At 45.3% G+C, this 17,755-nt stretch overlaps 2 protein-coding genes across 38 annotated transcripts in view; one reads left to right on the top strand and one right to left on the bottom strand.

Moving 5' to 3' along the window:
- PTK2 (protein tyrosine kinase 2) overlaps nucleotides 1-14,365 on the top strand; it is a 220,657-nt gene extending 206,292 nt beyond the window's left edge. For 19 of the 37 annotated variants that reach the window (XM_071738480.1, XM_071738481.1, XM_071738488.1 and 16 more), the window contains 6 exons: nucleotides 2,580-2,642; nucleotides 6,621-6,660; nucleotides 7,394-7,518; nucleotides 11,549-11,698; nucleotides 12,184-12,264; nucleotides 13,121-14,365. In XM_071738480.1, the coding sequence (XP_071594581.1) occupies nucleotides 2,580-2,642; nucleotides 6,621-6,660; nucleotides 7,394-7,518; nucleotides 11,549-11,698; nucleotides 12,184-12,264; nucleotides 13,121-13,333 (672 nt within the window). In that variant the 3' untranslated portion in view covers nucleotides 13,334-14,365. Of the gene's footprint in view, nucleotides 1-2,579; nucleotides 2,643-6,620; nucleotides 6,661-7,393; nucleotides 7,519-11,542; nucleotides 11,699-12,183; nucleotides 12,265-13,120 lie in introns of all 37 variants that reach the window. The other 18 variants (XM_071738474.1, XM_071738460.1, XM_071738479.1 and 15 more) reach the window with 3 other exon arrangements.
- Nucleotides 14,366-15,526: 1,161 nt separating this feature from the next.
- On the bottom strand, nucleotides 15,527-16,914 carry RPLP1 (ribosomal protein lateral stalk subunit P1). The gene is made up of 4 exons (XM_071738453.1): nucleotides 16,718-16,914; nucleotides 16,503-16,577; nucleotides 16,060-16,180; nucleotides 15,527-15,645 (listed from the first exon to the last, which is right to left on the bottom strand). The coding sequence occupies exons 1-4, from the start codon at nucleotides 16,787-16,789 to the stop codon at nucleotides 15,566-15,568; spliced, it is 348 nt and encodes a 115-aa protein (XP_071594554.1). The 5' UTR covers nucleotides 16,790-16,914; the 3' UTR covers nucleotides 15,527-15,565.
- Nucleotides 16,915-17,755: the final 841 nt, after the last annotated feature.

Genomic DNA, 17,755 nt, shown 5'->3' with positions numbered 1-17,755 from the left:
ATTTATTAGAACACAGTAAAGTCACTAGAAATAATACTGAACCTCAAGTCATTGGGCACAAAAGTATGTAATTTCTCTGTTGTTCCTTGTGTTCCTGATTATCTGAGCTTTGAGGGCACAGGAGGAAGCTAGAGAGGTTGAAAGGGCTTGCATTGCTGTACCACTAAAGATTTTCAGTCCTTATTTTTAAGAGGTAGCTATGCAGATCACTAAAAAAGGGGTTTGTGTAGATGCATAAACTGCTTGTGGATTTGCCACTGACACTTGGTATCTGTTTTCAGATCAGGTTCTTGGAGATGCCTGGACAACCTCAGTGTCCCCCTTGCCTTTGCTTGTGTGTGGGTGGTCAGCAGGACTCATTATTTCATCCTGTTTTTTGTGTGAAGCAAGTGCTTGTCAAGTTAATAATACTCATTTTAGCTACATTCTTTGTGTATTTACAACCTTCCTGTGAAATGATCCTGAGGCTGTAGCTCAGTGATTTTTCACTCTTCACGTGTGATGTGTCCTAAAATCCACTCAGATGCTGCTTGTGGTGTCGTGGGTGAATTGTTGCTGTGATGTGAGGTTATGGAGCTGGGTGCTGGGAGAGTTCAGATGATGGGATGACCTTGGTAGTAAGACAAGGAGGGTAGGAGATGGATATTATGTCTGATAATTTTTTTATTATAAAACTAGAAAAAGTATTATTTGGACCAGTGTGTATTTTTGTACTTTTGCATCTTTTAGAATGCTCAATATTTCATTATCTTTGGTTTTCTGGTTTAGGGTTCAGTTCTGGAGTAAATTATATTTGTGCAAAGAGCATTTAAGACCCTTGTGATACAATAGTCATTGACCATTCCCAAAGACTTAGGGCACTTCCCTGGCTAGAAAAGAACATGAAACAAAGACAAATTGTGAACATCAGTGTAATGGAAATTTAGTTACTCAGGTGCTTAGATAAAAAAGGGTAAGTATTTGTGTTAGCTTAAAAATATCACTACTTTATGTATCTATTGAAGTATAACATACCTTGTCAAGTGAGACTTTAAACAGAAAAAAAAAATCTTCATCATAATAAAGGAAATAATTTTATTTTCCAGTGGTAGCTTTCATCATAAAATTTGTGAAAAATTCCTGGAGAAACATTGGGAAATTGCTTGCTTGCTGAAGATAGGGTTAAATATTTCTCAGTCTAGTATGATTTGTCTATTTTTAACCAGCAAGTTCTTTGAGGCAGCAACTGTCTCTGCATCTGCCTCACTCAGTCTGCACAAAATTGAATGAAAATCCAAAGTTCCCACTTTGTTCTGACAAAAAAACAGCACAACTGGTTTAGTTTTTAATTATAAAAAGATCAATATGAGTGTATCTTTGCAAGTTCTGTCTGCCTTCCTGGCTTTTTAGGGTCATTTAGCGGGATATGCGAGTTGGAATTAATCCTCAGTGCTTTTGAAACAAAGAAGGAAAGGAATCTAGAGTAGCTTTAAACAAGAAATTGATATATTGGCCTCCCAAACCATGTATCCATTCATGGGGGTCATTTTAGTCACAGTTAATATATTTTTAAGATGCCTGCATTTCTCTAAATAACAGATTTTAATCCTCGTTCTGTGCGTGTCCTTTTTATGTACATGTTCCCTCCAGACCTATGAAATGAGTTGTATCTACACTGCAGATCTGCCTTCTGCCCATTTTCTGAAGAGAATGAACTCTGAGACTCATAGAACAGTGAACTGAAGAGTCAGATAAATCCTCTTGCTTTGTCCTTGGGTGCCAGAATCAGTGCACAAGGAAATCACTCTCCTTCCGCTGAGCTTTTTTCTTAAGCCCTAACCTTGGCTGCACTTCGTCTCTTCCTTTGTCTTTCCCTATTCTTAATGTTGTCCTTGAAGAATAAGCAAAACACACCTAGATTTATTGGGGCAATGAGGGAAATTACTGTTTTCTCTTAAAAAAAAAAATTTTAAAAATGCAGCTATTTTAACAACCAAGCCGCAAGTTCCTGTAGCTCGCCTAAAACAGATAACATAAAAATTCTCTTTTTTTGTGGCTTGTATCAGGAAAACTCTGCATCTGGATGTCTCTTTGTTAGCTTTCTGTATCCAAATGCAGTGTTTAGAAAGCTCCAGTAATTGGCCCCATTTGCAGGCTTGGAGAGGGAGCCAAGTACATATAAGCTGACTTCAGGCAGGAAGCGGGAATTACTGCGCAGCTTTTCTCAACCCAAGGGTTGAAATTTTGCTGCCGGGAAAGCAAACACAATTTAAAACCAACAAACAAAAAAACCCCAAAGAAACAATTCTTACTGCCTTTGAGGAAATTAAAATGCAGGTTTTCCAATGTTGTGCTAGGGAAATGGTACTTTCAAAATTTATAACAAGCGTTTTTACCCGTGCGCGGAGGTTGGGCGGTGGAGGAGCTGCCAGGAGCAGTTGGCACAGCACTGGGGCTCTTTAGGCTGGGGATGGAATGACATCTGTATTTGTCAGTGTAAATCCTGAACAGCATTTTCCTGTCTTCATAATGATTTTAAGCCCAGGCTGTGTGAATCAGTGAGCCAGAGTGCACAATGAAGTTTTTCATTTTTATTTTAGAAACCTGATGTGCGGCTCTCCAGAGGCAGCATCGACCGTGAGGACGGAGGTCTCCAGGGCCCAGTAAGTATTTGTGGGATCTTTCCATCTCCCAACTCTTCCTCCTGTTTCCTGGTAGAACGTGTTAGATGCTGACTGGATTATGGGAGATGATTTAAAGTTTTTGCTAAATGTTTCTGCTGTTATTACACGGTTCTACAACTTTCCGAGAGGCTCAGCTTCTGTGGGAACAGCAGCGATGGCAAAATTTGTTCATGCTGCAGTTTGCTGCTTTTTATTTTTCCTTTGACTCTGCTGTTATAACAAATACAAAAAATGTTTCCACAAATATGCTGCAATTTTTTTTTTTAATGCTCACATGCTGCATAGTTGGGCCTTTTACTTAAAAACGTGAATAGTTTTCTGAAAGTTCGGCCAGCAGGAAGCAGGATTAAAATAACTTTTTGCAGTTGTTTAAATATCTGAAGGGTTTTCATTCAAGGAATGTAAATTTTACTCTTGTATTACCCAGAAATGTGTTTGGGGTAAATGATCCACTATGGGACAAACGGAATAAACCCCACAGCCATTAATTTCTTGCCAGACAACAGCTGCAGCTGTGGTTTTCTTTCTTACTGGCTTAACTCCTGTCTGTTTAGCTAAAAGTGTCTCTCCAATTATTTAATTGCCCTTGGAGTTTCTGAATTATACTGATTGAAAGAGGAAGGTTAGGATAGGGACTGTTAATGATGGAAACCTTGTGGTTCATCCACCACTTGTCCCCAGGGATTGCCTTTGAAATAGTTAAATTACTATTTTAAAAAATAATTTTTTTAATTTACTTGCCTAGTTCATTTGGGATGCAATTGTAAACTCCTAGTTTGGCTTCAGTATTTTGTCACTACCTATGAATTTATGGACTCTTCCTACACCTGCAGCCAGAACACAATCATGAATGAGTGTATTAGTGACACACCACAGTGTGGTCTCGAGACATTCCAGTCTGGAAGCTGCTAAGATTTTTCCCATGAAATTGGATAGGAGTGTTAGGTATTGTTATGTCTTTGCTATTGTTGCATCTTTATATAAAAGCAAGTAAAATATTGCTACACTCTTGAAGATGCTTTGAAAGAACCTGGAGATTTTGAAGTCGTGTCAGAGGTTTGATCCAGGTGGCTGTCAGGCAATGGGTTTAAAGCACAGCTTCTTGCAGCCCAGCTGTTTTCTCTGTTTTCAGTATGAATGCCTGGGTTTAGATTAAAAAAATACAGCACCCAGCTCCCAAACTACTTGCAGAAGTTTTGTCTTCCCAGATGAGGCAGCACAATTTCACATCACATTTAAAAGCGTGTGAAGAAAATAGTGTAATCATTGACAAAATGAGTTTTAAAAGAGACTCTAACTCTTGATGGCTACATTTCTAGTTCCAGAATTTGATTGTGTAATTCTTAATAAATTCAGAACATAGCTGTGGCTGACTTCATTTGCAGTGGGAAATGTCTTAATGCTGCCATGAGTCAGTCTCAAGTTTCTCATTGAGAGGGTGAGAAATAGGTAGTTGTTTCTAGGAGAATTAGGATTAAATAATTGCTCTGCATTACAGAGTTTTTTGTGACAATGTCAGGGATAGAATCCAGTGCACTGAGGTCACTTAAGTCCTCCCCACAAAGTGACTTTTTGTTTGATTAATCACTGTGGTACTTGGAAGGGTGTAAAGCAGAAAGCAGAGCAGCTCTGATTCCTGCTCAGAGCAGCAGCTTCAGGGGTGCTATGAGGGAGAAGTGTAATAGCACCATGCAGGTTTTGGTTGTGGTGTGGTACAAATAAAAAGTTATCATACACATTTTAATGCTCCTGACTGGTGAGCACATGGCTGTATAACTCCAGGCACATTCTTTCATCATATAATTTTAATATACAAAGTTTTCTGTCAAAGTGCAAGAGTTTTTTCAGTGGAATTTCACTCTCCTCCTTCTCTTCCCCCCCTTTCTGTTCTCCAGGGGTTGTCAGACTCAAATTAGTTGGGTCAGCAACACAAATCAAAGCTGGTGACATGACTGATGGTGCTGGCAGAAAGCAGATGTTGGTTCTAACAAGAGGGCAGCTGTGTGAGATCATTGGACAGTGGGTTTCAGAGGTTTATGGTGACAGCAGCTCTCTGGTGTATCCAGGTCTCTCTGTAAGGCCTCTCAACCCTCAAAGGAGTCCACAGCTCCTCCTAGTTGAATATCATCAGCAAACTTACTTAATGTGCATTTAATTCCTGCGTCCAGATCATTTATAATAACATTTGAGAGAGCTGGCCCAAAAATCAAGCCCTGAGGAACCCCAGTGGTGTCTGCCACCAACCTGATTGATGGTACCCTTCTTACCAAAACTACTCAAGCCCTGCCCAGCAGCCAGCTCTCTCCCAGCACATCATGGACCTGTTTAGCTGTGTGCTGGATACTTTCTCCAGAAGGATACTGGGAAGTTCAGTATGAAAAGCTTTGCTAAGATCCAAAACTGTATCTATTAGCTTAGTCAGCTAGATGGGTAGCTTCATTATAAAAGGAAAGTAAGTTGGTTAAACACAATTTTCCCCTCCTGAACCCCTGCTGGCTGTGGCCAATGACTGTTTTGTGTCTCCAGTATTTTCCAGTAACTCCCAGAATAACCTTCTCCATAATTTTACCAGGCACTGAGGTGAGACTTACAGCCCAAAGCTTCTTGCTCCTCCTGCTTGTTTCTCATGCTGCACTCCTTATTATAATAACATCTCAAATATGCTTCAGTGTCCTCAGCACACCATGGAGCAGGCTGGGGACCTTGCTTAGCACACTGTCCCTCAAATACTGTCATGCCAGCCCCAGGTGTAACCCCCAGGTGTAACTTTAAGTGAGTCTGCTTGTATCCCTTTCTCCCTTCAAGTTAAGTTTAAAGCCCTTACAATGAGCTCTGCTTACTCCTGTGCAAAGATGCTTTTCCCCTTTCTAGACAGTTACACCCTGTCTGTCACCAGCAGCCCTTGTGGATCAACCCATGATCAAAAACCCCAAAATTCTGTTGGGCTGGAGACAGCTATTGATGTGTTGGGCCTTTCTATTTCTCCCTTCATCGATCCCTGCAACTGGAGGGTTTAGAGGGGGGATAGAGAACACTGCTTGTGCTCCTCATGCCTTAACCAATCATCCCAAGGCCCTGAAGTCTCTCTGGACCCCTTGTTCATCACTGACTACATGAGAAAGCAGTAATGGACAATAATAATCCAAGGGCTGTACCAGGGTAGGATATTTTCTCATCACATCTTTAACCCTCACACTTGGACTCCTTGATACTCCTCAGCCTCCTCACCTCCTCCTGGAGCTCTGACACTTCTCAGAGGAAGTGGTCCCAGGTCCCTCAGCTGCTGTGGCAGAAGCTTCAGCCTCCTGTGGGGTTTCTCCACTCCCGAGGGGTTCCCCTGGTTTGGGAACCCCCACCCATGCATCGTGCTGGAGCCTTTCCCCTGCACTTTGTGCTGCTGCCCTCAAGGACTGAGGTTGCCATGAAGGTTGTATAAACATAATTTCCTAGGAAAGTCACTTCAATCTATTATTAAATAAAAAAACTTACAGATGAATAAGCAAATTGTCCTTGATTAAGGGCTTTACAATAAAAAGAAGTAAGCCAGCTTAGAAATTTGTTCCCATTATGGCAGTGATTCAGCAGGTCAGAAATACCTTGGTCTCCTAGTTGTTGCACTGCCTTTTCTTCCTCATCACCATCACTTTCTAAGTTTAATCTCTAAATACAGGCTAAAAATTAATGTGAATATGCCACCACATTTGATTAATAAATGAAGGATAAACTGTAATGCAGAGGCCAGGAGTTATGAGCTCTACAAAATAAGTGAGAAATCTTCCTTACAGTATAAATAACATACTTGTAGGTAGGAGCTTGGGTAGTGATGGTGAATAGGGATGTATTTTTAACTGTTGGGAAATGTTTAACCACTCTCACTGTTTGAGATGGTGCTGATGAAAGTTGTGAGCACTGTTAATAACTATTCTAAACATACATTTTATTTATTTTATTTTATAGGCGGGAAACCAGCACATATATCAGCCTGTGGGTAAACCAGGTAAGCAGTAAATACATATAATGTCATCTTGGCTTCTTAGCAGCAGTAGTGAACAAAGATTTATACCTGCATTTCCATACAAAGGGTGGATTCAGTTCCACATAACTACTCATAGGTGTTTCAGTGCACTGCGTGTAAGTTCCCTGTGCAGTCTCCAGAATTGCAGTCAGCAAAGGCAAGGAAATGTTTCATCCACGGGCAGGAAATGTCTGGAGGAAGCTGAATCACTGTAGAATTTTACTGTGTGTGGAGTTCAGACATGTAAAACAGAAGTAGACACCTAAATTTAAGTTTCTCAGTCTCAGAGTGAATCACACCCAGGATTCCTGCCGTGAGGAGTCTGATTTTTCTGTAGGTGCACATGATACATACACAGCACCCAGCTGTGTGTGGTACAAAGGGGTGAGTAGCTCTCAGGTCTGGGGTTACAAGTAGCAAGATGAGTAGCAGTTGCCCCACAAAGGCATTTTTGAAATATCTTGGTGTAAAACAGCCATGTTCTCATAATCACAGGAAACCTTGATCAGTTCCACAACGTTTTCCATCTGCGTTTCTTCAGTAGAAATACAGATGCAAGTGTAGCTCCTACAGTGGGTTTACTCTGAGACACATTAAGCTTTACATCTCTGCTGGTACTGTAAAGCATGTGTAGGTTCTGTGGTGCTGGCAGAGCAGGATTGTGCAGGTACATCTGGTCTGTTGGTCCTCTAAAATGCAAATTTGTTTCGTTCAGCAGATCACTCAGCTCCGCCAAAGAAACCTCCCCGCCCTGGAGCCCCCGGGCACTTGGGCAGCCTGGCAAGCCTGAACAGCCCTGTGGACAGCTACAACGAAGGGGTGAAGGTAAATGTGCTGAGTGTCACATGAAATGCTCCTCAGAAAATAAAAAATCACCACTTTGAGGTAGTTTGCTGTTCCTGAAGTAGAGACCGTGGAAGGCAAAAGCAACTCGGCTTCCCGAGTAAATGTTGTCATGGGGCAGGCATGCTCTGGCAGCTCTCCAGGGAAGTTGGGAGGTAACTGGTGGGATCATATCCTCCATTACAGTGATTCAGCTTGTTCCTCACCTGGAACTTTTCCCAGATTAGCTTAGTTCTGGTTTGAAGAGCATATGAGGTCTCCTGCATGGATCCAGCCTCCCTACTCAGCAGCTCTGTTGGGCAGGAAGGAGCATGCCCAGAGTTCCCAGTTACTCAGGTAACTGGGAATAAAGTCTCCTGTCCTTGGTCACAGAGAAGTGGGAGATGTCTGAACTCTGGTGCTCCAAAAAGCTCCTGCAGCACTGAGGCTCCTAAAACTCTTCTAGATGTGGGGAGCAGGGGCAGAGAGGAGATGGTGTGGTCAGGGCTGTCTCACCTGTGACTGAGAGACTTTCTAATGTGTTGTTTCATCTCTGGTAAATAGGCAATAAAGCCAAAAATTAAACTCCACAGCTTTCTAGCAGAAAGATGCTTCAGGGCACCCTAACACATGGCATCTTGTGCCCTGTTGGTGTCAATGGAACTTCACCTTAGTACATCAGTCACTTTTAAAACCTTGCCTCTGGGGGTTGTTCCCTGCCTTTGGGACTCCCGCTTCCCAAATCTTCAGGAAACAAAAACCTGAGTGACCTCAGGGCCTCCTGAGGGGAACAATTGGAGCTGTTTCTGCTGCTTAGTGGTTTCCATCCACCAGATTTAACAGTGGCTGGGAATTCTCTGTCAGGAGACAGAGCACAGCTGATGTGTACACATCACCCTTTCATTCTTTCACAACCTTTGGAGCTGAACCTCCCACAGGCACTGTGGAACTGACAGCAGCATTACTGACCAGAGCATTCAAGCTGTCTCACTCCTCCTGCTGCTCCCATTTTGTCACTTGATGGCATCAGTAGCACCCAGGGATGTGATGTATTTGTCCCCCAGCTATTTCCTGAGAGGAGAGGGACAGGGACAGGGTCTGCAGCAGCTCCAGACACCCCAGGGCAAGCCCTGCTGTCAGACAGCAGCTACTGCTTGTGGTCCTCACAGAAGGAGAATCTCCTGCTCATCTCAGCCCTGCCAAGCCTGTGGTAAAGAACAGGAATCCATGTTGTGGTAAACACAGCTACTGTGATCAGCAACATTTATTTGGGGTGGTTTAAAAAAGCACAGAAAAAATCCAGTTCATCTGAGCATGAAATTCCAAACTTGACATGAGAGCAATATGTTCAGCACAAATGGATCTCAGCCACTGCCTGTCTCACTCTTGCTCTCTTCTTATGAGATTATCAAAATGTTTAAGAATCAGCATAAAAAGACAGGCAGTGGCAAATCTGAGCAGAATTCTACATATTATAAACTGATGCTTGTACTTTTTGACCTGCCAGGCCTCAGAAAATATCAAAAAGCAATAGTAACAGCTGTGTTGCTCTCCTTGACTTCTCTAAAATTTCCTTTCTGAAGGCTGACACTGGGACATGAAAAATGTTTTCTGAAATACCTCCTTTTAACAGCAAACCAAAATCATCAGTAATAATGGGGGGACAAGAGTCATGTACTACATACCTCCTTCAGCAGAAAAGAAGGGCTGATACTGTTTTCTCTTCAAGAGTTTCTTCAAATTGAATTGTTTTGTGCCCCACCAAGAAAACAGCCCCTTATTTTCCAGTAGCTTGTAGCTTTGCTGGTGTCTGCTGTTGGTATCAATGGATGATGCCTCAGGGGTTCATTTCAAACTCCCTTTTCTGCACATCCATTTCACACTCCCATTGCAGGAATACAAATTGCCTTCAGAATACAAATTAAGAGGGTTTGAACTGCTTGCCCTCAGGAGCTTTTAGGGCACACACTGGGAAATGTGTGGTTTTGTGTTGCTTGCTGGGGCACAGTCGGATGCTCCATGCAAAGAAACTCCTGACTTCATTGTCTGCAGAGCAATACTGTTCATGTTGGGTATAAAAAAAAAAAACCAAACAAACAGGAAACACAGCAAAAAAAAAAAGTGTGAAGAAATGCAGATGTCCATACTCCTGAAATGTTAGGGCCTGGCTGTAGAAACTGAGTTGGGTATAATCCATCTAGTGTGGGTGTTTGGCAGTTCTGAACCACAGCAAAGAAGAGCTGTGCAGTAAGATGACCACCTCTTTCTTCTAAAAACAACCCAAACGAAACATTCAGAAAGACAAATGCAACATTTTCTTTAACTGAGCACTGAACTGTTTGTGTGAAGGCACCAGGGCTGCACAGGACCCTTTGCAGAGCTCCTCTGCTCCAGTCACCACTCTGCTGCTCACCAGCCCTGCTGACTCCTGACCAGCTTTGCATGATCTCTTCCCCACGTGTTAAGGAAACAGGGAGCATGGGTGCATGGCAAATCCTTCCACTCCCACAGGGTGCACAGCAGGGCCCCAGCACACGGTGCTTCCCTAACAGAGGGACCAGAGCTAACACCAGTCACTGCCCCACTGCTGAGGATGCATTGCAGGCTTTTTAACCGGTCTCTGATTGCTACACAGTTTGGGTTTGGTTTGTGTTTTGTTTATTTTTTTCCTCCCCTGCTGAGTTTTATTAATCTTGTTTTTCTTTTTTTTTTTTTTTTTTTCTCCCTTCTTTTGGTAAATTTCTTTAACCTTCCCCCACATTCTGCTCAACCATAGCCATGGAGGGTAAGCAGTGCGTGAGCGTGTGTGTCCGTGCCCTGTTCCAAAATGTCTTTGCATGTGACTTTGCCAAGATGATTCTTTTAACCTCTTGATTGCTGATTCCAATTAGAATCACAGCCTTTCACTGGTGATTGAGACAATTACAATGTTCTTTTTCCTAAGGTATTTTCTAATCAATATATTAGACTGAATCTCTGTAGCAGCAGTCAGTACACACTGGGTGAAACGCAACAAAATGGAATCACTCTGCACTAAATCCTTCCTTCAGGTTTCATCCAGGTGTTTCATAGTTTCATCAGGGTAGTATCTCAGGTGCTTGCAGTGGAACATTTCTGTAACTAGGACCAGTTGTAAGAACCAGTAGTAACCCAGTGTGATGGGCTGAAATACCTTGAGCCATCTCAGAGCAACAGGGGTGGATGATTGCTGTGTGACCAGTAGGAAAAAAGCAAATTTTTAACCTTCTGCTTCCTCTGAGTGGTTGCTTGGGCATCCTGTGGCAGTGAAGAGGTGCAGGGAACTGGGATGCTTGTAGTTCAGGAGCAGAGATCCTGAGGAAGTTTTCAAAGTTTGTTTCTTTTCTGTCCCAGGATTATTTCAGTCTGTCTTGGATTTATCTCCAGACAGATCTGACTCAATGGGAGTTCTGCATGCATAAGAATTACAGAATTTTTTAATCTATCATGTTGCTGTTCTGATCTACTGGAAACAAACTGTATGAAAACATTCGAGGTTCCCCACCTGTACAGGTGACACCATTTTAGTTAAATCTGCTGTGAATTTTCACTAACAAAACAATCATATGTACAGCAATATCCTCTCTTTACTATATCAGTCTGTTAAGTGTACTCTGACATTGTTTTGGGGAGCAAAACAAATTTATGGAATGAGGGATGTCTGTCCCTCATTGCCTTAGCAGTGCCCATCAGTAGTGACCCACGTAGATGTGTCAAGTACTCTGCAAATTCCTCAAATTATTTTCCTCTCTGTTGTGGTAGTTACACACAAAGCTCTTCAGGGATGTCCTGGTAAAACTCTCCCAGTGTCACATCACAGCTCAGGCTCAGTCAGAAGAACTGAGGAAAATTCCTTCAGATCCAGGAGCCAGCGAGCTCAGCCAGGACACGGGGACCCAGCGGGACCGGGGCGGGGGAAAGTTGCGATTTTTTTGAGATTTTCCCGGCGGTCTGCGGAGGTTGGGAAGTTGCTGAGCTCCATCTGCTGGGGGTAGGAGGTTGAACAAGTCCTTTCTGCTTCCAGATTCAGCCGCAGGAAATCAGCCCGCCCCCCACGGCCAACCTGGACCGCTCCAATGACAAAGTCTACGAGAATGTAACTGGGCTGGTGAAAGCGGTCATAGAAATGTCCAGTAAAATCCAGCCAGCTCCCCCGGAGGAGTACGTGCCCATGGTGAAGGTATGGAGACAATTCCTAGCTAGAATCAGTGGCCTACTTCTTTCCTGAAGTTCTCTCCTGTGTCAAGTCCTCAAGTGACACAGGAGAAACTTTCTGGGAAGCTGGAAGTAAAAAAGCTTTTTGTGTTTGCAGGGTGGGTAACTTGTGGTCAAGAGGGGCTGGAGCTTTGAATTCCATTAACAATATTGTGGGAAATGGGGCTTTTATTCCCTCAGGGACTGTTGTGCACCATCAGTCATCTTCACATTTCACTTCTAAAGAGCTTTTTTTAAAAAAAAATTAACCCTTTAGCATTTTGTTTTTATGGTGAAACGTGGAATTGCAAGTGGGGTTTTCAAAGTCCCTCAGCTTTGTTCCAACTCCCTTCTTCTCCAGATGAGAAATGAAGTGCATCAGTTTCTTGTAGCACTCTGGCTACAAGTCTCTCATCCATTCATTCCAAGTTTTTAAACTTTATTTTCTTAATTGATTTTTTTTTCCCTTAGGAGGTTGGTTTGGCATTAAGAACCTTACTGGCAACAGTAGATGAGAGCCTCCCAGTTCTTCCTGCAAGCACCCACAGAGAGGTACGTAGGTAGAGCTCAGCCATGACATTTCAAGGTGGCCTCAGCCAGGGCTTCTCTTCTTTATTCTGTGTTCCCCTCCCTGCTCACCCATGTTTTGACTCACATGAAATTAATTAATTAGAATCCAGTTGCTCTGTGGATGTAGATTGGAGTGAAGACAAAACTGGATGTAACTGAAGGGTGTACAACATGCACACACACAGAATTTCTTAGTGCAAGTTTAATCTTTCAGTAAACTACAGTATAAACAGAGAATTAGACAGAGAATCAAGCACAGGTTGGTGCAGCTGGGAGGTGTAGATATCCCAAAATAACCTAGGTGTGGATGAGAAGCCACTGAGACCTTTCAGTGAAGTTCATGAGTAAAACCAGTAAAAAAACCAGTAAAACCATAAAGCTTGAATAAGTGTGCTAGTGAGAAAGCCAGAGAATGGTCTCTAAAGTGCCCCCTTGGACAATCACCCTGACTTCACTGCCTGTTCAGGTAACCTGTGTCTGCCTTCTGGACCCCTTTTATTTTTTAGAGCTACTTTAAGAATGGTAATGAAAACAGTGATGACCACGGGGACCTGGAAACCTGTAACAAGGTGTTAACTCTTGAGACCTGGGTTAAAATCCACTGCTAGATTTGGGTCTTGGTGCCATTTAACAGTGCAGACACAGCTGCACTTGCTGTGCAGTGAGTGTGGAGCAGCAGGTGCTGGAATTCCACCTGATCCACGTGGTACCCACAGGAACAGCCCCAGCTACAAGCGGAGATCTCGGGTGGAGGTTGTTGTGGGTGGGGGTGTAGGTAGTGCTGTTGCTCTGGGGTGTCAGTGCTGTGCATGCAGCTGATTGACTCCTCTGCTTCCAGATTGAGATGGCCCAGAAGCTGCTGAACTCAGACCTGGCTGAGCTCATTAACAAGATGAAGCTGGCCCAGCAGTACGTCATGACCAGCCTGCAGCAGGAGTACAAAAAGCAAATGCTGACGGCTGCTCACGCCCTGGCTGTGGATGCTAAAAACTTGCTGGATGTTATTGATCAAGCCAGACTGAAAATGATCAGTCATCCCAGACCACACTAAGCTCCGAGGGAAGTTTCATCAGGCTGTTTTTTAAGAATTCTGCTTGTGATGTGATTTCACCTTCCACCAGCAGTGAGGATGAACCCGGTGTGATCCTGGCTTTCCGGCACCTCTTGCTTCAGCAGAGCTGAGAGCTCTTGGTTCTCTCTCATGACAAACGTTTGACCAAGTTTTTATCACAAAGCCAAGCTGGGCTGGGACTCGGGAAGCTTGATGAGAAGATGAAGTTTGTACAGGAGTCCTTGTGAAATCACAGCTATGGAGCACACGTGGGTTTCAAACCCCCCTGAGCCCGGGGCTGCCACGGGGTTACGGTCTCGGAGCCGAAACTGTCGGAGCAGCAGATTGGAGAAAGATATTGTGAAGAATTCGGGGAAACCTCAGGGCTGAGAATTCTTGCCCACAGTATATGAACTACCCAGACTGGAATTTTTTTTTATTAGAACACTTACGTCGCAATATGCTAATCACAATTTACAGAGAAAGAATAAAAAGCTATATTTTCAAGACTTCGGTCATTTCAAGACAAAACTAAAGCCCTCTTCATCTTCCTGCCTTTTACTTTTATGTGAATGTGTGGAGCATTTGTTTGGAAATAGCTGTAGGACACAACTGAAAACTCTTGTCTTTTTCACCAGAATAACGTGCCAGTTCTTTTGTAGCAACGTTGTTTTCCTTGGAAGCAAAAATGCTGCTTTGTACCAGAGCAATTCAGAGCTGCATTTAGAGGAGTTCTGTAACCATTCACACGTCCCCCAATTTTTATATAATTTATAAAGACAGATTAAAGCCATGTTGAATATTTTAAATCCACTGTAGTTAACTAACCCATCCTTTTGTCCTATCTTGCCTGGGAGGAGTTACAGTAGAGCAGTGTAATTAGATTTTTCCTTGGTTTTCCAGTTATGCCATCTGTTCTGTTAAAATAAAAACCACACTCCCTTTTTGCTGTTGAGGGATATAAATTATTCTCAGGAAGAATATAATGAACTGTACAGTTACTTTGACCTATTAAAAAGGTGTTACCAGTGACCCTCTGGCTGTATGATTTTCTCTGTGTGTCTGTGTGTGCACTGAAAAAACCACTGTGAGTTTTCTCTGCTTGGAATTTTTCCCCACAGCTAATCCACAAGTTTTTGAGGATTCACTTATGCAGGACTTAAGGAGCCAAGGAGGCAGAGTTAGTCTTCCAGAAAGCTGTTACTGCTCCAGCTACAGAGCAGAGTAACAAGTTGTTACCATCTGTGTAGCTTCTAATTAATTGGTGTCACTCCTTACATTCCTTCAGACTTTTCAAAATGTTTTCCTAGGGAAAGTTTCTTTAAAAAAAGGGGTGGAAGAGTGCAATTCAGTGGTTTGCAGAACTGTGTTAGAAGCTGAGTACTGAGTGCTCAGGAGCAAGGGGTTGCATGGACTGAACTGTGCCACAGGTGCCTGCATCTTCAGGAAAAAATATAAAAAAATGAGCTTCAGTGTTGTGGAAGATGGGACAGCACCAACTGCATCATCCATGGTTTGTCTAGATATGGAACAACCCTCCTGCGCAACTCCAGTCCTTACAGAACTTGTTGCTAATGCATGGTTTTCATTTAATATTTTAGAAGACACATTAGAAAGGCAGCCCCTGCCTTGCACCAGTAGCTCTGAAAGTCATTTTATAAATACATCTTAAAGTTACTCCTTTCAATGTATGAACTTACAGAGTTCTGCACTCACCCTTCAAAGCAGTTTTCAGAGATGCTCACTCACTTTTTTCCTGGAAAACCAGAAAACCCAACACCCCATACACCTGAGGCTTGGTGCCTGGCACTGCACACTTTGCTCTGCTTCATACCTGCTGCTGAGAAACCCGAGTCCCAGCTTTATTTACCCCCAAAAGAGCCTTTCAGTGACAACTGCAGCACTTTTCCCCACTCACCCTGGCTGTGCCACAGCCTTCAGCTGCCCCCACACAGGTTCATGCCCTGGTGCTGCCAGCTGCCCCCAGGTAAGGGCTGCAGCATTAACACTGCAGCTCCAGAGGCCCTCAGGCTGCTCCCTGGGGCAACCATACAAAAAAATGCAACTTTGGGAGCTTTGCCTGTGTTAAGTCCTGACAAGGAAGCTCTAAAGATAAACACAGCACCAGCAGTTTCAGTACCTGCAGGTGACCCACACACCCCTCACTTGACACAGACCTCCACAGAAGAGACAAAGGGTACATGTTCTTTATTACAGACAAGTACAAAACTGTTAGTCAAAAAGACCAAAGCCCATGTCATCATCAGATTCCTCCGATTCTTCTTTCTTTTCTTCTTCTTTCTTCTCCTCGGCTAGAAAAGGAGAAAGGAATCAGGATTTTTCCATTTTATCAGCTCTTAGGAGTCACACACCACACAATACTCCATACACAATGACTAACATCAAAAAGCAAGATCTAAGCAACCTAACAAGCTAGGCTCCCAACCCCAGGAGACCACTTCCCACTACTAAGAAAACAGTTTTGTGCCTTAAAAATTAATTCCTAACAAATTCAAAAAGCTAGAAAGCCTAGAGGTGCTCTCCCTCCAGCTATCACAGGGAGATGCTGATGACATCACTGAGGTAACGCTGACTCAAAATGCCATTCCAGCCTTTCCACAGGCTCTTTTGTTCTAGAACACCCGCATCAAATCACATTTAACTGTGAGGGGAACCAGCTTTTTAACCAGGTATTTCTTCCAGCCTCGGAGGCAGAAGCCACTTACCTGGGGCAGCCCCACCAGCAGGTGCAGCCCCTCCAGCAGGAGCAGCTGCAGCTGGAGCCCCACCACCACCTCCAGCTCCGACGTTACAGATCAGGCTCCCGATGTCGATATTAGCGAGAGCCTGGGGAGAGCAAGCACCAAAGAACCGTCATGAGTTTCACTTTAGCTCTGGGCAGCTGCCGAGTCACACCACGGGCTTGGTGCTTAAACAGCCGCCTGCTTCGTTTCCACCTGTGGAAAACTCGGGGTTTTCCACACTCCTTCAGTCGCTATTTCGAAGCTCAACCCGGGGGGGTCCGGAGCCCGAGTCCTCACGGCGAGGCAGCCGCTGTGTGGTTGTGCTCTGCAGCCGGCGCCGGGTCCCCGCAGCCCCCATCCCGCAGCCTCCTCCCCTCGGCCCCCCCGGACGCCCACGGCTCCCCAGCCTCCCTCCTCTCACCCACCTTGGCGAAGAGGCCCGGCCAGAACGGCTCCACGTTCACTCCGGCCGCCTTGATGAGCGCGTTGATCTTGTCCTCCTGTAACGACAGCGGCTCTCAGCAGCCCGCCCGGTCCGGTCCGGTCCGGCCCGGCCCCGCCGCCTCCCGCCCCACGCCGCCGCCGGCCATGCCGCGGTCCGCCGCCATCTTGTGCCAGCGGGGCCCGGGCCCGCACTCACCGTGACGGTGACTTCATCGTCGTGCAGGATGAGGGCTGAGTAGATGCAGGCGAGCTCGGAGACGGAGGCCATGGTGGGGGCGCGGTGCCAGTCGCCGGGGAACGGCCTTAGCTTCAGCTGAAGGACGCAGCACCTTGGGCCGCCGGGGAGGAAAAGGCGGGGGTTCTGCCGGGGGAGATTTATAATGGCGGCCGCAGCCAATGGCAGAACCGAACCGGCAGCGCCAATGCCCAACCAGAGCCGGGCAGGGCGGCCCCGGCCAATGCCCTAGCGCAGCGCTCACCCAATCCCGGGATGACGGGGGATGACGGGGGATGACGGGAGCGCTCGGCGGGGCGAACCGGAACCGCAGCGGCCATTGGCGACCCAGGCCCGGCCCATTCCGCCCTGCCTCGTACGGCCTCCGGGGGGCGTTGAGCTTCCTGCCTGTTTGCTGCTTGCTGCTTGCTGCTTGCTGCCTTCCTACTGCCTTTTTCCGCCTGCCTGCTGCCTGTTCGCAGCCTGTTGCCTCTTGCCTGTTGCCTGCCTGTTGCCTGCCTGCTGCCTGTTTGCTGCTTGCTTGCTGCCTCCCTGCTGCTTGTTTGCTGCCTGCTGCCTGCCTGCTGCCTGCCTGTTGGCTGTTTGCTGCCTGTTGCCTGCTTGCTGCCTGTTGCCTGCCTGTTGCCCGTTTGCTGCCTGTTGCCTGTCTGCTGCCTGCCTCTGTCTCCTCCCCTCTGCCTTCTCGGCTCTGTTCCCTCTCCCTCCCCCTGGTGCCACCGGAGCGTTCTAAGGACACCCCACCCGCTGGCGTGAGGATTGCCCGGGAGGGAACGATGTGGTCGGGAGTGCCTGGGACCTTCTCTGTGTGTCGGGAGGTGTCCCCAGACACCAAGTGATGCTGTTTACCTCGGAATACACAGCTGCCGGGTTTTTGTTAATGGTCTCCCAAAAGACGTCATTGAATTTAATTCAATCTCCACACGCGGTGTTCCGGATTAGTTCAGGGCTGTTGCTCAGGGTGTCATTGCTGTTAAATGCACGGTTTTCTGTATTGTGCAT

This window comes from Heliangelus exortis, chromosome 2 (assembly GCF_036169615.1).
Source record: "Heliangelus exortis chromosome 2, bHelExo1.hap1, whole genome shotgun sequence".
Lineage (NCBI taxonomy): Eukaryota > Metazoa > Chordata > Aves > Apodiformes > Trochilidae > Heliangelus > Heliangelus exortis.
Note: the sequence above shows the minus strand (reverse complement) of the source record. Positions and strands in the feature narration are given on the sequence as shown.

What these genes read in the sequence shown, in the direction of transcription:
- RPLP1 (XM_071738453.1), bottom strand. Translation starts at nt 16,789, where the DNA reads ATGGCCTCCGTCTCCGAGCTCGCCTGCATCTACTCAGCCCTCATCCTG. An exon ending in GGCCGGGCCTCTTCGCCAAG is followed by an intron (nt 16,181 to 16,502) that starts GTGGGTGAGAGG and finishes TGCTCTCCCCAG; the next exon opens with GCTCTCGCTAATATCGACAT. An exon ending in TGCTGGTGGGGCTGCCCCAG is followed by an intron (nt 15,646 to 16,059) that starts GTAAGTGGCTTC and finishes CTCCTTTTCTAG; the next exon opens with CCGAGGAGAAGAAAGAAGAA.